The following is a 16,150-nucleotide window of genomic DNA, read 5'->3' as shown; positions in this document are numbered from 1 at the left end:
ACAAGAAAGTCCTTAACCATGATGAAATTTAACTTCTATTTTCCTTCTGAAGAGGTCCAATGGGCATGATAATAAAGTGTATTTAAGGTCAAGGCTATCATGAGTACAGTTGAGCAAAGAGTAGCCCCGACTGCTTCTCATGCCGCCACCATTACCTCCCCATGGCTGACACATCCCGCCCCAGAGCCAACTCCACATCCAGAGTGTGGAAGGCTCAATGAAGTTGTCAAGCTGCTGTGACTTCAAAGGTCCTCCTAAGTCAATAGGAGAGCGGGACAGCAGAAATAGGAGGAGAGGAAACAAGTGCACTCAAGTTTTTATCGTAGTGAGAAATATCCGCCCAAAAAAAAAAAAAGAGAAAATAGACCACAGGCCAGAAGAATAATCCATATCTCCAAATGTTTATCTTTATTTGTAACCTAATAATAATTAAACGGCTATTGGGAACCCTAAACTGTTAAATTTTAGAAAACATCGAATATTTGAAAATTACATTTATGTACAGCTTCTGGTTTCATCATGTTGTACACTCTGTAAATTGGACTCTATGCATACTATTTCTTTATCATTCGACTGCATCCCTATATGAAATATTGAAAGAACTGCCCGGGGATTCCAGGATATTTTCATGATATGCAACATCCTCAAAACAGACTGTAGTTTGGAGCTCTGCTAAAAGCTTTGAGTAGAGCTTTTGAGTACTTCCTGCTTTAAAACCCTTTGTGTCGGGAAGTGGAGTTGGGGGAACTGTGGGGAGAAAGTAGAAGAAGGGGAGATCACAATGGCCCAGTTCTCTCAATGTGATGGCATCGCAAAGTGCATGATGTGCTTCTCAGCACACAGATCTTTCCTACTGAAGAAATTACGCTCTCTGTCCTGCTACCTAAGTAATCCACTTGCTCAGCTCTGTTATATGTTAAGAATAAAGTGAGAGGTTTTATTTTAAGTGAAAACAAATACCTCCTCCCTTTAACTGATGCTAATCCCCCTAGCCTGGCATTCTTCTCAGAGGAGCCACTGACACGTGGACCGTCTCTCTGTGTTGGGAATTTTGCTTTCTGGGTAGGCTTTGCCTGCATATTTCTCCTTCTAAAGGCTTCCCTGGATCTTGGAGGCTTTAAATACACTGACGCTGGCAAACCGAACTCTGTATTTTAAGAAGAGGTTCACAGGAGAGAGCAGTGCATGGTGTTTATTAGCTGTTAATCTGCGAGAAGCAGGAACAGACGAGATCTCTACCATCAGCCTACATTGGTGCTGAATACAGTTCGTGGGACTATTTGTGGAGAGAAAGAGCTCGGGCAATTAAGGGAGTTCAGAATAATATGGGGATAGGCAGATAAAGCCATGTTGAGCCTGGCTGGATAGAAGAAATAGATAGGCCCAGCTTTAGATCTGACTGCTTTGTCCTGGAATGTTGGCAGCCCACCAGGACAGCCTAGGGTTCCCTTTAGCGGCTCACTGCAGATGGCAAGGGCTTATTATTCCACCTTCCAGTGCATCTTTTCCAGGGACAAGTGCACAGCACGAGGACAGAAGCTAGCTCAAGGACAAAGAACAATCCCATTTCGTTTCATAATAACGTGGTAGGAAACTGCGAAGTTTCAGTAGTGCCACAGTGTAACGCCAACACTGTAGAAATAGATTTGGTTTCTTTTTCATGATACTATTTCCAAATGCTGTGGCATGGAATGAATTATTTTATTTGTTCAGGTGCATCTTGTGCTAGCGCTAGCTAGTGTTCGTTTGTTCACTGTTATCTTGCCCTAATTTTGTGAATTTTTATCTCTAAGCCTTACAAAATGGACTCATTATTCCATACATGTGAAAAGCTGTGTTGGGTAGTGTTTGGTTAACACATTCCCCATGGTGGGCCTCTGTGGGCTGTGGCACAGCAGGGACCTGACGTCATCTCTGGAGCTTCCGATCAGAAACAGCCAAACTGGCAATTGCTCCCTCTTGCTGCCTTTTCCCCCCGTTAGTCCAGTGGCAGCAGAGGCCACATCTAAACCCCCTTTCTTCAGTCTTTTGGCCGTAACTTCCTCTCTGGTTTCCAAGCTGATTCTCTTTCGACTTGGCCAAGCCAAAGGCTATGCTGAGGGAAGAAGAGGAAGGAGGCTGAGCTAGCCAAAGAGCTCCTTCACAAATGAACGGTGCCTCAAGATCAACTGACATGGTATCACAACCCAGATAGGAAAGAAATACCCTCCCAATTGCATTTAAAAGAGAGATGAAGAGAGACTCTTCTGAAGTTCAGCAAATACCAGACAATAGTAATAATTATCATTGAAATATCTGAGATCCTGTTTAGTAATAACTGGACATAGTTTTCACATTATCTTTGCCTTGAGATAAGAAACTGCTTCTTCGTCATCATCTGTTTATTTTCTCTTTATCTCTATTTTTTCTCAAGTTTTACGTCTCCCTAAGCTGTGTGACAAGACTATTGTAAACAAGAGAGCACATGCAGTAGATTGAGATGGTCACTGTTCCTCTCTCAACAGAAGGAAGTCTACAGCTAAAAGTATCCTAAGGTAGCAGGGATTTTGAAAGCCTAAAGGAGTGTTCAGACTATAAAAAAAGCCTTAGCTGATATAAAAGCAAAACAGACACAGAGGTATTGCCCTTAAGGAGTGTTCTGTTCAGTAAAGAGAGGAAGAGAGAGAAAAAAACAACATGAAAAGGACCGTTTTATAAACTGTCAGATACACTGGAGATATAAAAGAGGGGCTGTGAAACCTTGAGCAAGAAGTATTTAATAGACCTGGGAAGCTAGAGGAAGATTCCACAACCGGGCATCTATTTAACCTAAATATTAAATGACCCTCTCAGCAATCTTCCACTCAGAACAAGAGGGGGCTTTTACAGCGGAGTCAACAATGCGTGCAAAGACTTAGCAGTGTGAAAAGGAAGGTATGTTCTGGGCACTTAACAAACATTCATGGTGTTATTGAAACTCTTTGTGCACAGAGGGGGGTGCGTAAAATGGACATTCAGCCCAAATCTAATTATCTTATCTCAATGCTCTTAATCTATCCATGCTCTCTTGAGGATAGGCCAAACCTTCCACACTTCCCTCTCTCACTACTTTGTAGAATCAGCTCCAACCTCCAGTTATTTAAGAGACTTTCTATTCAGATGTTCCAAAGGATCTCAAATCTGAATTCTACAATTTGTTTAAGCACAAACTCATCATGTGAAATGCGGCTTCTATGGGTACAACAGTGCCATCAACACAATGACGAAGCTGTCGTCAGTAAGCCTCCTTCACTGGCTTGGGAAGGATGAGAAACCTATGGAAATGTAATCAGCTGGAATTGAATGAAAACTGCTCATCACTGGTGGTCCCAAGAGGTTCCGTTCCCACTATCTCTCTTAGAGTTTGCATAAGTTTTAATCTCAGTTCCTGGGCATTTTCAATGTCTCAAGAGTAATAAAAAAAATTGTAACAACACTAAACAATTTAACTAAAACAATAGGTTCCTTTGCATTTGACTGGAATAGTCTAGCTTTGTTATTACGAACACCACACAAGGGACAGATGAACATTCCAGTTAAGAGCATAGACTCTAAATATAGATTGTCTGGCTTCTGATTAAAGCACCTTTGGCCAAAGCATGTTAACGTCTTCATGCCTATGTCTCTCCAGTTTTAGGATAGAGAGATCGGTATTATTTTACATTATTGTGACTCAGTAAACACAGCCTGGCTGAAAACAAAACTTCTCAAGGCAAGTGAGAAAGTAAAATAAAAGCCTCATCAACATTGCTCCAGTTGGAGCTAAAGAAAGCCAGTCATTCTGCTCGAGTCGCAGCCTGGTCTAGCAGATACAGTCCGACTTCCCTGGAATTCCCAGTTCTGTCAGTCCCCTGGCTGGAGACAAGATGGGGAAGGAGTTCCATGTTACCTAATTCCACTTCTCATTTCCTCATCAGAAAACCAAAAGCGTGTCCCTTGCGCCCCTGGAGGCCTCATTATCTTGCCGATATCTCCAACTGCAATACACTCGCCATTAAAAAGACAGGCACCGCGGTGTTCAATGACACCATCCTTGAGCGGCAGCCATAGATAATAAAACAATTGCCAACATTCCCTGGCAAGTCCGGATGGCCAGGGGGACAATGGTGGAAACAGTTCATGACAAGGGAGGAGGAACACATAATAAGGCCGAGAAAAGTATTAAATCCTGGCGAAAAGGCTACGCCATGGGACGTGACAGGCAGCTAAGGCTCGGGTGAATGGGAGAAACACAACTGCCAATGGGAGGATCTGCTGCCAGCAGCTAGAACAGGGCCAGTTACCTTGAACAACAGATGCAACCGTCCCTCCGAAGCCCAACACTGATTGCTTCCCTAGACCTGCTGAATGGCAGAAGTCACCCACGCCAGGGATAACAAGAAAGTATGCAAAAATCTACAGGGGCCTGTAAGGCTGCCAGGAAAGAGCAGGATGAGGTTGACTGGGAAACTGCAGCCAATGGCCCTTGAGGGGACAAATGAAAACACAGCAATTGAGCATGAGGGGGACACTTGGGATATACTGACAGTTGAGAAAAGGCAAGTGGTCAGCCCATTGGCTCTAAGCTTGCTACTTGAGACTCGTGAACAGCAGGGAGCCAGAAGTGGTTGGAGGCTTGGTTTCTGCTGCCTGCCCAGCTGGGCCTGCAGAGGACAGTGGAATCATTTTCTCGACACTGTGACAGGCTGGGTCTGCAAATCCTGACGCCAGTAGCTCAAAATGCAGATTGCCATCAGTGTGAAGAGAAGCACTGCGAGGGAACCTCTGCTCCGAGATAAAAATGAAGACTGTGGACGTCAACCAAAAGATGAAATAAGTACTACTATTAGTTTAGACTTTAAATGGATTAGATGTAAATAACTATATGATTGAATTCTAGGAAGTCAGTGGGATTTTGTTTTTTTTAACTGTTAAACAGCCATTTCTTCTGTTTAATTTAACAGATAGATAAATGTGCAGGCAAAACATGTTATTGTCTCCGAGAGAGCGCTCTGTTACCAGGTGTCAGCTAGAGTTTACCTACTGGTCCCTTCTTTCCAACTCTCTAGGGAAAGCCATTTTAGACCCGCAAAGATGAGCCAGGCTGGGGGTTAATGTTTAGCTGACTTCTCTTTGTCTCTCCATTCGGTTAACTGGGAAATCCCTCCCTTTTCACTCCTCTTTCTACTGAGCATTATGGGCCTGTAACAGAGAAAGGGTCCTGTCCAAAACGGGGAAGTCATTCTTCACTCTATAGGCAGGGCCTTAGGATAGCAAGTGCTGAGAGGGGGTTTTAGGAAAATCTTTACTCTTGGGTATTTTCTCTACCACGATTCAAGATTTCTTCAGTGAAGAAGGTTACTTCACTGAGCATCCTTTTAAACATGCAAGTCTACCACTCTCCTGCTGCAATGCCTACCATCCCCTGAAATACCTAAAAAGGAACAAAACTAAAAAAGATTTCTACCAAGCAACTCAGAGCAATCATATTTCTGGCTCAAAACAGCCGGAGAGCAGGGACAGATCCAGAGTCCTCTTGCACCTTCTCCCTTTCTGCAGGTACTATGAGGGACAATCTGCTAAAGAAACTACATTCGTGTGTAAATCAGCCTCCGTGACACATGACCCCTCTCCGACTACTCCTGAGTTTGGAATTAATGTGCCCCTGACTCAAACTTTTAATGATGAACTCCACAGAGAATAACATATCCTCCTAAAATACTACACATCGCCAAGGGCTACAGAAGGGTCAGTCTACCTGGGACCTGGCATGGGATCAACAGCAGTAACTTCTAGAGTGCCATGCCAGCTAGACATAGATGGAGTAATTGACGAGGCTTTCAGTTGCCATGGATACAATGGACCGGGTGGTGAAGATCAAATCCAAGGTCAAAGACAGAATGAAGAGAATTCGTGAAGCACCCAATCTGTCACCATCTAGTACTTTTAAGAAAGTTTCATAAAAGGAGTTCTCACTCCCCAGGAAGATCCTAATTTTAATCTTCTCTTTTTTATTTAATGTGTTTGTTTCTGAGGAAGCCTCTGGGAATTCCATAGAATTCACCAAGCAGACTTGGGCCTTTTGTAAAGTCTGAGCAATCACCTCTAAGAGCCAAGGGTTTCACATTAGATGGAGTTTGAAAGACCCACAGAGTTCTCTTCCTCCATTTCCTTGGCTTCTCCAAACAGGCAGCATCTGAACAGCTGTCTTTCCCTGTATCTGAGCAATGAGAGCTCTCGAGGGCAAATGTGTCTCCCAAGTCTCCTTCTGGGTGGTGAGACCTCTCTTCGGCCGCCTCTCTTCAACCTCATGACCCTTTCCTTGCCTTTGGTTCATGCTTCCCCAGGGCATACTTCACTTCTCAGGTCACTACTAGGTGACCTTGTTCAACCAAACCAAACTTCATTCTGCCTTAACTCTGCCTCCCTGTCTAAGACTTACAGACACTGAAATGCTGTGAGTGCCCTTCTCCAGGGATATAAGAAACACATGGATAGGGGAAATTAGGCAGATCATATGTCCCCTGGATGTGTGTGTGTCTAAGCAATGACGTGGTCAAATCAGAGTCAACCAGAAGTAAACAGGCTCAGACATGCATCTCAATTGCCCTTAGCTTTTCTAACTAGTCACTTACTCGTCATTCCCTCTCCTTCGGCATCTAAACCAAGGCCATGGCTTCTGGCCTCCTTGATTTGCCACTGGTTGGAATGAGGTTTTCTTAAGTTCCCTTTTCAGTTTATCTCCCATTCACCAATACTGCTCTGTAACTCGTGAACAATTTCCATTTCATTCTCTACCCCTGGCACCATGAGAGAAGGAATACCTAAGAGAAAAAACTTGAAAAAAATTACAGCTCTGGATTCTTGACTCAGTCAAGAGAAAGTCGGGAACCTAGCACAGTGGAGATCAAAATACCAATTTCATGGCTGATAAAATTGTCTGGCGATCATGGGATAAGTGTAGGGCTGAAGGAAGGGTTCAGGACTCCTCTGGAAGGTGCTCACTCACAATTCTACAGGCCTCCTCTGCTAGATGCGCCACGCGACAAGAAGCCTGAGATACGCACTCTGCATACAGGCAGGTTCTTGGGGTGGGGAGTCCTCCTTTAGGACCCAGCCATTAGATCAGTCCCTGGTTCTTCTGAGAAGCAGAAGAAAAGGACAATTCTAGGAGCCAGGAGCCCTTCTTTCCAGAGATTTCTTTTCTTAAGGAGGCAAAGAATAGCCGCTGGAGCACTCGGTCATTGCTCCGTACTCGTGTGTGTATTTCAGAAGAAGCCTATCATCAGGGCCACACTCTGCTGGGACTCGGTGTGAGAGCCTCACAGGCTGAGAGGCACTGCCAGAGGCATCAGTGGAGAGTGCAGTGGGTGGTTGCATCCTCCCCATCTTTCCTCTCCTCCCTTCTCCAGCCTCTGGACTCTGCTGGGACGGATTGAGATCGACAAACCTGAACGTGTTTTGGTTTGAGGTTTGGCAAACTCAGGGACTCCAAAGTATTCCACAAATGTTTTGTGTTCTGCGAAACCAAAAACATTGGCCAAGCACTTTCCCCTCTAATTTTTAAGCCCATGTGTTTTTAAAGGAAATGTAATCCGTATGTTTTAGTAACATTTATATGCAGCTCATCAAGCCTTGCTCCTCCGCATGAGTCATTTGATGTCTAAAATGCATGGGGAAAGCAGGCGTTGAGAACTGTGTGAGCTTGAGAAAGGCTACAGATGGGATGCTGTACCCTGGTCCTGATGCTAGTGCAGAACCACCAGGTTCTCCATGTACTCGCCCATCCATCTTTTCCATCTACACAAAAACATTAAAAGTTCTCGCCTACTTCAGATCCTGCAGTCAACTAGTGAGAATCAAATCACTCGGTAGTTAATGATAGAATTGGGTAATTTTGAATTTCTGAAAGAAAAAAAAAACATTCAAAACTTTCATAATTGCCTTGACAAGTCCACTGTAATGTAGTTTCCCAGAGTGCTAGTGAAAAAAGCCAAACATTCTAGCCCCATTGTAAGACACCGAGAGTGCATCCTCGCTTCACCTGCCAGAAAGGTTAGGCTTGGTTTTGTGTCCCAGATCCTTGTTTCTAGGATGACTGAAGTAGATGGTGAAACTGTGAGCAGTAGTCTACAAACATCGGCTAAGAATAATAAAGGTAGCTTTATCTGAGACCGAAACAGTTCCGGGTGATTGGATGATGTTTTTAGAGGAAGGATTCGGCTCTCAGTATCTGTTGAAGGTGAGATAAGGCAAGGAGAGCATGCCAGCTAGCATCATAGCATGGGATGCCCTGCTCTGAAGTCAGCCAGACGCGGCTGCTCACCAGTTCCACAGCTCTGCTCTGGGGTGGTAGAAAAGCTTCTTTCCTCCTGCAGGCCTCAAGCCTTTTGAAGATGCAGGCTTGAAAGTCAGAGAAAAATGAAGGATGAGCCTCCAAATGGTAAGTGTTCCTTTGTAGTGAACCGAGACAGTTACCAATGGTCCTTAAAGTAACCTCTGGAGGTGGGGTTAAATTTTTTTAATTGACACATAGTGTACAGCTGTTTATGTGTTGCGGTCTGATAACTCAGCACGGGCACACAATATGCAATAGTCAGACCAGAGCAAGATTTCATTCTCCTTAAGCATTTCATTTCATTGGATCAGGAAGTTTTGACTTCTTCTAGATCTTTATAAAAAATATGGGGGGCTGGAGAAGTGGCTCTGTGGTTAAGAGTGCTGACTGCTCTTCCAGAGGACCCAGGTTCAATTCCTACCACCCACAGGGCAGTTAACAGCTGTCTGTAACTCTAAGATCTGACACCCTCAGATAGACATACATGCAGGCAAAACACCAATGCAAATAAAATAAAAATAAATAAAAATATATGATAAAACTGTGAGCCTCCATTATCCTAAAATGCTAAGGCATATTAGAACTTATTCTCTTCTGTATTTCGGTATTTAACATCCTGCTTTTCCTGTCCCTCCTCACTCTCTCTCTCTCTAACTTCCAGTAGTAACTGCTCTGCTTCTCAGTTCTACAAAACTCAACCATTTTAAGTTCTTCGTATGGCCAGGCGATGGTGGTGCACGCCTTTAATCCCAGCACACGGGAGGCAGAGGCAAGCGGATCTCTGTGAGTTCGAGACCAGCCTGGTCTACAGAGCTAGTTCCAGGACAGGCTCCAAAGCCACAGAGAAACCCTGTCTCGAAAAACCATAAAAAAAAAAAAATAAGTTCTTCGTATGTAACGTGCCACTTGGATTTTTGTGATGGCTTATTTCACTTAATGTCCTTCAGCCCTGTTGATTCACAAATGGCAGGACTCCATTATCCTTTTTTTGTTTTTTAAACATGGTTTGCAGGCTTTGTATAACAAAAAAAAGAAAGAATTTTCACACTATAAGAAATAAATTAAGCATTGAGATGGGAGATGGGCTAATGCCTGACTTCAGAGCTGTGCACTATGGTGCTCGCCGTCTGTCCTTGATTTAGCCCTAATTCCACTTTGAAGGAGTCTTACAGAGAAGAGGAACCCACCAAGCATGACAGGAAAATAAGTATATTCCTAAGCAGCACAAGTCTCCTGGGGGACTTTCCCTCAGGACTTCAGCTAAAAGGGTCTCAAAACTCCCTGGCCAGTGCAAATCCTTCAACATTTGGCAGTCCTAGCCTCCGCGTGGAGGTGGACTCCACTTCCTGAAGCGTAGGTCCAGTGATGGTCAGCACAGCGACTTTGTCAGACCTGGGCCCCTTCCATCTTGTGCTGCCGAGACACAGTTACAAACAGGGCCTCGCTCTGGAGCCACAGGTGTCCTCGATAGTCAAACATAACAAACACATATTTCGCTTTACACCTTCTTTCTGCAACCCTCCTACCTGAGTCATAGCATTTTATCATCAACACTAACCCCGGCCACCCTCTAGAAACAGCTTCAACTCCCTCTCGACCTGACTGAATTGTCTTATATGAAAATTGGCATATTTTTTCTTGCTTTCTTTGAAACACGGCATGAACATTCTAGATAGCAATCTCCAAGGGTGTGTGCCTTCTACTGTAGCTTCCCAGAATAGGGTGGCTATCAACAGGAAGCACTAGCTGAAAACTTAAAGTCAAGTATATTATATAATAAAGTAACTTGACCAAATCCTCCAGATTGCAAGGGCTTCCCTGGAAGACAAAGGAAGGAAAAGGAGAGCAGTACATTAAGCATCTGTAAGAAAATAAACAAATGCTTAAGACTACTAGAGACCACCCTCCTCCAAAAGGAAGGAATCGCTGAATAAATACCATGGGCGTGTCTGGCCCTGGAGACATATATTTAGGTATAGAACAGAAATTCTTACCTTGGGAGATAGGACCTTTTAAAAATAAAAAGGACACGGCAGGCTTATTTTTAAAATGTACAGCTGCTCATGTATGCAGTCATGCTTACATACTAGGAGAAGACAGAATCCTGAAAAGCCATCCACGGACTCCAAGCTCCAGGTGTCGAACACCCTTACCGTACACAGCCTACCTAGCCTGAGCCTAATGTTGCTTTTTAACACCCTGCCATTAACTAGGTCTCCAAGAAGCTCAGAGTGCAGAATCTTAGAAATGAAGAAAAGGAGAACGTTTTTGTGACCTGGGCTATGAGTTAATGGTGGGGACATCTGAGATAGAATGAATGTCTGTCTGTTTGTTCTTTTCAGGTGATGCTTTGAAGATGAAGGCCTTTGTGGAACAGAACATCATTTGACCAGGAGCCACTTGCTCACTGAGTTCTGGAGTGCTTTACCATTGACTGTGGCCTAGAACACATTACTTAATGCTATTATCTAAAAACGGGAAGATTGTCTGAATTTTATATTACTCAATGGGTGTGACCTTATGGAGTTTGAGACAAGCAAATTCTATGGGGAACCTAAATGGCTGATGAACATAAACTAAGAGTTTAGTAAAGAAGGGCTTTTGTAAAGCATTTTCTGGGGGAAATGATCACCAGAGGTGGTTTGAGACATGTGTCTATGGCATCGTGAGGTATTGCTTGGTGAAGGCACAGTCAGCGAATGTCGTGGTGCAGTTCAGTCATCATGTATACATCATAGAATGGCCCTACACAGATCCAGACACACGCGCTCTCCACACCTTTCCTGTAAAGTAGACACCATCACACATTGGTTCTGTCCATGCTGCGGTGCTTGATTAGATGATGCATCCCATATTTCATGGAGTAGTTCTAAATATAAATTGTTGGTGCATCCAAAAACTGCTGGAGAGAGAATACCAAAGATAATTCCTGACAATCTGCTGGCCAGATGTAAGGCCATCCTTGCGGCTTATGAAAGAAGTCTGGTCCTGATGAAAGTCAATTGCGTCGCAATGCCTGTGCTACACCAGCCAGACGTGTCACACTCGCTCAGCCTGTATTGTGGGTATCTGATGAATTTGCCTAATTAGAGACTGTGGATATGTCTGGTTCCCCTAGCCATCTCGGATGTCTCCTAATTTTCCATAGATGACAGATTTGCATTTTATGTAGGAAATCATTTAGAGAGAAGAAAGCATTATCCGTCAGAAAACCGGTACAGTCTCTAAGGCATTTGACAAGAGAACACAATGATACTGTGAACATCTGCAACTCCTGGAACTGACGGCATGGGTCATAAGGAAAAGTGGCATTCCCCTTCATCACTGGAAACGTCCCTTTTTCTGTAACAGATGGAGACTATCATGGAAAACCACAATTGACCAAAAGACAGAGTTCTGAGACCAAGCTCCAGCTCATACATATACAACCCAACTCCTACACCCAAGGCTCAGGCATCAGCTTGGAAAAGGGACTGAAAGATGCTAAGAGCCAGAGGAACCAGAAATTTGCTGTGAGAACATGTCTCCTAGAGATATCAAAGAAGCGACACACACAAAGTCTCACCAATGTAGTTACCTAAACATGACCTGAAGAAGGATGACACAAATAGGCATGCTAACGGGGAAGAAGGAAGACTCACAGCCCTGAATCAAGAACCACAGGCCAATGATGAATGCAGAGAGAGGAAGATATATATAGTCCTCCTGCAGAGAGGAGCGCATCACTCGGCTACCCAGTACCGCAGGGCCAGCATGAAGACATCCATATGCATAACATTAGACAAACTGTATCCTCAGCAATGAAACACACACACAAACACACACACACACATGTGTGTGCATGCATGCCCATGCAACAACAATGGAAGAAAAGAACAAATTTGAAAGAGAGCAAGGGGAGAGTGCATGGGAGGACTTGGAGGATGGCAAAGAATGGGAGGAAATGATGTAGTTATCTCAAAATATAGAAAAGGGATTTTTACAAAAGGAACAAAAAAAAAGTGGTATTCTAGAAACACTCCCCCTTAATAAAGCCAAAAGTGTACATGACTCGGGGGAGTATTTCCAAGGGATAAAATGATTACATTTGTTTCCACAAAGTTCAACTCATAAAGGTAGTAATTTTCTGGAATATTTTATTTTTCAGAAATGAAAAGTACCTGAGGCACCACTGCAGCCAATACTGTCACCTTCGGATACCAGAAAAATACACCAATCCATCAGTAACAATAAGTGATCATGTGACTTGCTTTCTGTGGACTGAATCACACAGTACAAGGTAGGAGGTAAAACAACATGAAGGCTTGGTTATGGAAATTTAGGTTTTATAAGAAAAAATTTGGGAGACGTGTGTTTTGTGGGAGCAGAGTTGGGGATTCTTGAGTTAAGTCACCAATTTCTCGTCCCCTGAGTCAACGTGGCTGCAGAGTATCTAAGCTCTCTCTGGACATCAGGAGCCAAGAGCCACCAACGAGATGAGGGAAAAGGAATTTCAAAAAGAAAAGAAGCTTGTGAGTCTCCTGTCCTGCTGCTCTTACCTGTTTCTTCCAGAATCTCTGAATCCTTTAGCAAATGGATTTCGGTCAATTTTTAATCTGGTGATCTGGAAATAAACAGATAAATATCAATTGTTTTCATATTAACCAATTTCCTTTTGTGTTGCTCCTAGAAAATTAACAAAAACTCACTCTATTAATAACATCTGTTGTTTTCATTTCGTTTCCTTTCAGTTAGAGATTTAAATTTCAGTCTGACATAGGGCTGGGGCCTGGCACCCAGATGTGTGACTCACTTCTTTCTGACAACCAAGACTTGCCCTCTGTGTGACTGCGATCTCACTCCTACTCCCTGTTCTTACCCTGAACTGATGATAAACATTGTGTGTACAGGGACACAGAGAAAGGAAATGAGTGACGGCGAGGCCCGTTGCTGGTGACACGCAGGACGCACTTCGGGCACACTTGCTGGACAGATACTGTGCAGGTGAACGAGTGACGGACAGATGGTTACATGGATTGACTCGGCCCTGCAAACTACCAACAGACAGTCAGCTTCAGCCTGAGGGAGACAAATAATCGGCTGCATCTCCCACGTAACATAACCTGTGCCTTTCCTGCCACCAGAAACTGCGCATTTAATGACCTAAAAGGTTTGTAGGGTTGATGCAAAAAGCAGCTCGGTTCTTACCCAAAGTAGGGAGCTTCCTCAAATATGAAACTGAATGGGGCCACATGACGGCACCTCATCCGGTCTGCAAGACTCATCAGCAAATGAGCAAAGCCAGCACACACACGTGTGCCACCCTCTCGGCCAGGTCCTCAGAAGCCTCCTATTAGTACATCAGAGCCCACGGAATCCTCTCTTAGTCCCAGTAAACCCTGACACAGTTGGACCTATCATCCTAATGCTTCTAGACTAGGAAAAGCCTGAACAACATATTCCATATGAGTGCTCGTGTTTCTGCTTCCAGTCCTGGCCATGGGAGGCATTTCTGATACCTTTATGTCTGAACCAGATGTAAATGACTTGCTCAACCCAAGACACAGACACTCAGGCTTCCAGAAGCCAGCGAGCCTTATGTCCCATCTGAAAAATGAAATTATACACATTCTTCAAGACCTGGCTCTCTAAGATAAAGATGCAGAGCCTCTCGCAACTTGTTGATTCCTCCTAGATCTCAGACTAATTCAAAATTTTGAAATTTCAGGCTAATTTGAAAACACTTTATGAAATTACTTTTCCCATATCTCATTGGGGGCCCTAGGCTCCTGATTCCCAGAGAATGCTTGGTCCCATACTCTGCAACCACACTGATTCGCAGAAAGAGAAATGGGTAATTTAGTCAGGACTCCCCAAGTTCCCCTTCCACAAAAGACACATCTTCCAAATTCTTTACTATACAACCTGAAGGCTGGGGAGCTCAAAAGAATGGAAGAGACTCTGAAAAAGCCAGTCTAGAAATATGGAAATCTTGTCGGTTAAAGATAGCAGACTCCGATTGCTGCTAACTGCAAACACACTCTCATGAAGACAACGAAAGTCCTTTCCTACGCCTTCTTCCTTCTCACCTCGTCAGAGAGGAGTTTCCCACAGCCGCAGACTTTAAAATGCAATGTGAGATTCTCACAAACAGACTCTGACTTGAAAGCGCCAAGCTGGCTTCCAGGTTAGTTTATTCGCCAAACATTCCTTGCCTCTAGAATGGTGCACTAATAATGTAGCAAAGGCAATTTTACATCTATTTTATAGACGAGAGCAGGAGCCTAGAGGTTCGCCTTTCTGAAGTCCAGTGTCTGCCATGTGAATACTGTATTGAATTTAAAGACTGCCACTGCTTCTCTGTGTCTGACTTAAAATCGGCTCTTTCTTCCCCCATAACCCACCGCAATAAACCACACGCCATATTTTCTTTTCAAGTTGAGGTTATAATATTTTATTTTCTCTTTCAAGTTGGCTTATCCTGTCCAACTCATTTATGATAGCGGTTTCTGATATACAATCGCACGGCCGTGTTTGGAGTACCTCCACAGACCCCTGTAAATATAACGACATTCTAGTTCATGGCTTGGGAGAAAGAGTTGAAAATCTGATTCCCACAGCTAAGTGTAGCCAAGGCTGAGGGATCTGTATGGAAATTTAATAGAAAGGGGCCAAAGACGTTGGGGGAAAATAGCACTCCTGTTCTTGTTCCAACAATTTTAATGAGAAGTTTAGAGAGATTTATGAAGAGTGTGGTTGTGACGGTTGTTATTTATCAAATGTCTTTTGCGCACTAAAGGTGACAGGTGACACCGGCGGCAGTGTGGTGAGTAGTCAGCAGACGGCTGTGCCGCCTCTTTGCTCTCAAAGAAACTTATAATCCAGAAGAACAAAGGGCAGACATGCACAGTGGTAACACCATAAAAACAGATCATAATTAGATCCACAGCAAATTAACCCGAAAATTCTGAGGAATCAGCAAGCTGAAAGACTCTGAGATTTCACCATAGAGGTAATAGAAGAATATGAACAATTTCACTTTTAAAATTGGTCACAAATAAATGGGAGGCTGGGAGGAGGCGGAAACTTTTTTTTTTCTCAATAAAAAATTTTAAAAAAAAGTATTATCCAAAAAAAAAAAAAATTTGGTCACAAAGTCCACTGCCCCCTGGAGGATGAGGATGAGCACAAGATGAATGTTCATTAAGATCTTGCTAGTCCTCTCTTCCTCCTCCCCCAGTGGAGCCAGAGGATGAGTAAACAGTTGGATTGCCTGTGTCTGTTTTCCCATTCAGACTGAAATCTAGAGGGTGTGAGTGGGGACTCAGAGAGGCTGGCAGGGTTCACACTGTATGTATGTATGTGGACCTAACAATGACACAGACATGCTACAAACTTGGTGCTTAAACAGAGGACTTGCATAAGTCTTGGTGGAAAGCTGGACCAAGAAAGAAACCCAAGAGGCAAGAAAACAAGATTTTACTTCAGCAATGTTGTCAAAGCGTGTCAACACCAGGGACTGAGCAACAGCCCGGGCAGCTGTTTCAGCACTGCAGTGAGCCCAGAGAGGGTAGAGGAACCCACAAGCAGCCATGAGGATATGGAAATCTCTCACTTCCACCCACATGCACCATAAAACCAGAGGCCGAAAGTCCACTGGGGGAGAGGAAACTAACCTGTGCACACAAATCAAATCAAGGTATGCTAAGAGATACAAACTTAAAATAGAAATGTAGACAGGCAAAAGCATGTGTCCCTACCCTACTCCATTACAGATGAGGTCCTTTTAGGGAAAACAGCTACACAAAATTTATACACACACACACACACAGAGAG

General features: G+C 43.8%; 1 protein-coding gene across 1 annotated transcript in view; it reads right to left on the bottom strand.

Annotated features, from left to right (window-relative positions):
- Positions 1–16,150, bottom strand: part of Tbx15 (T-box transcription factor 15) — a 99,266-nt gene that overhangs the window by 12,854 nt on the left and 70,262 nt on the right. The window contains exon 6 of the mRNA XM_041638165.1: positions 12,874–12,938. Coding sequence (XP_041494099.1) covers positions 12,874–12,938 — 65 coding nt within the window. The remainder of the gene's footprint in view (positions 1–12,873; positions 12,939–16,150) is intronic.

This window comes from Microtus oregoni, unplaced genomic scaffold (genome assembly GCF_018167655.1).
Source record: "Microtus oregoni isolate MIOR12 unplaced genomic scaffold, Mior012 000054F_ref0000373, whole genome shotgun sequence".
Taxonomy (NCBI): domain Eukaryota; kingdom Metazoa; phylum Chordata; class Mammalia; order Rodentia; family Cricetidae; genus Microtus; species Microtus oregoni.
Note: the sequence above shows the minus strand (reverse complement) of the source record. Positions and strands in the feature narration are given on the sequence as shown.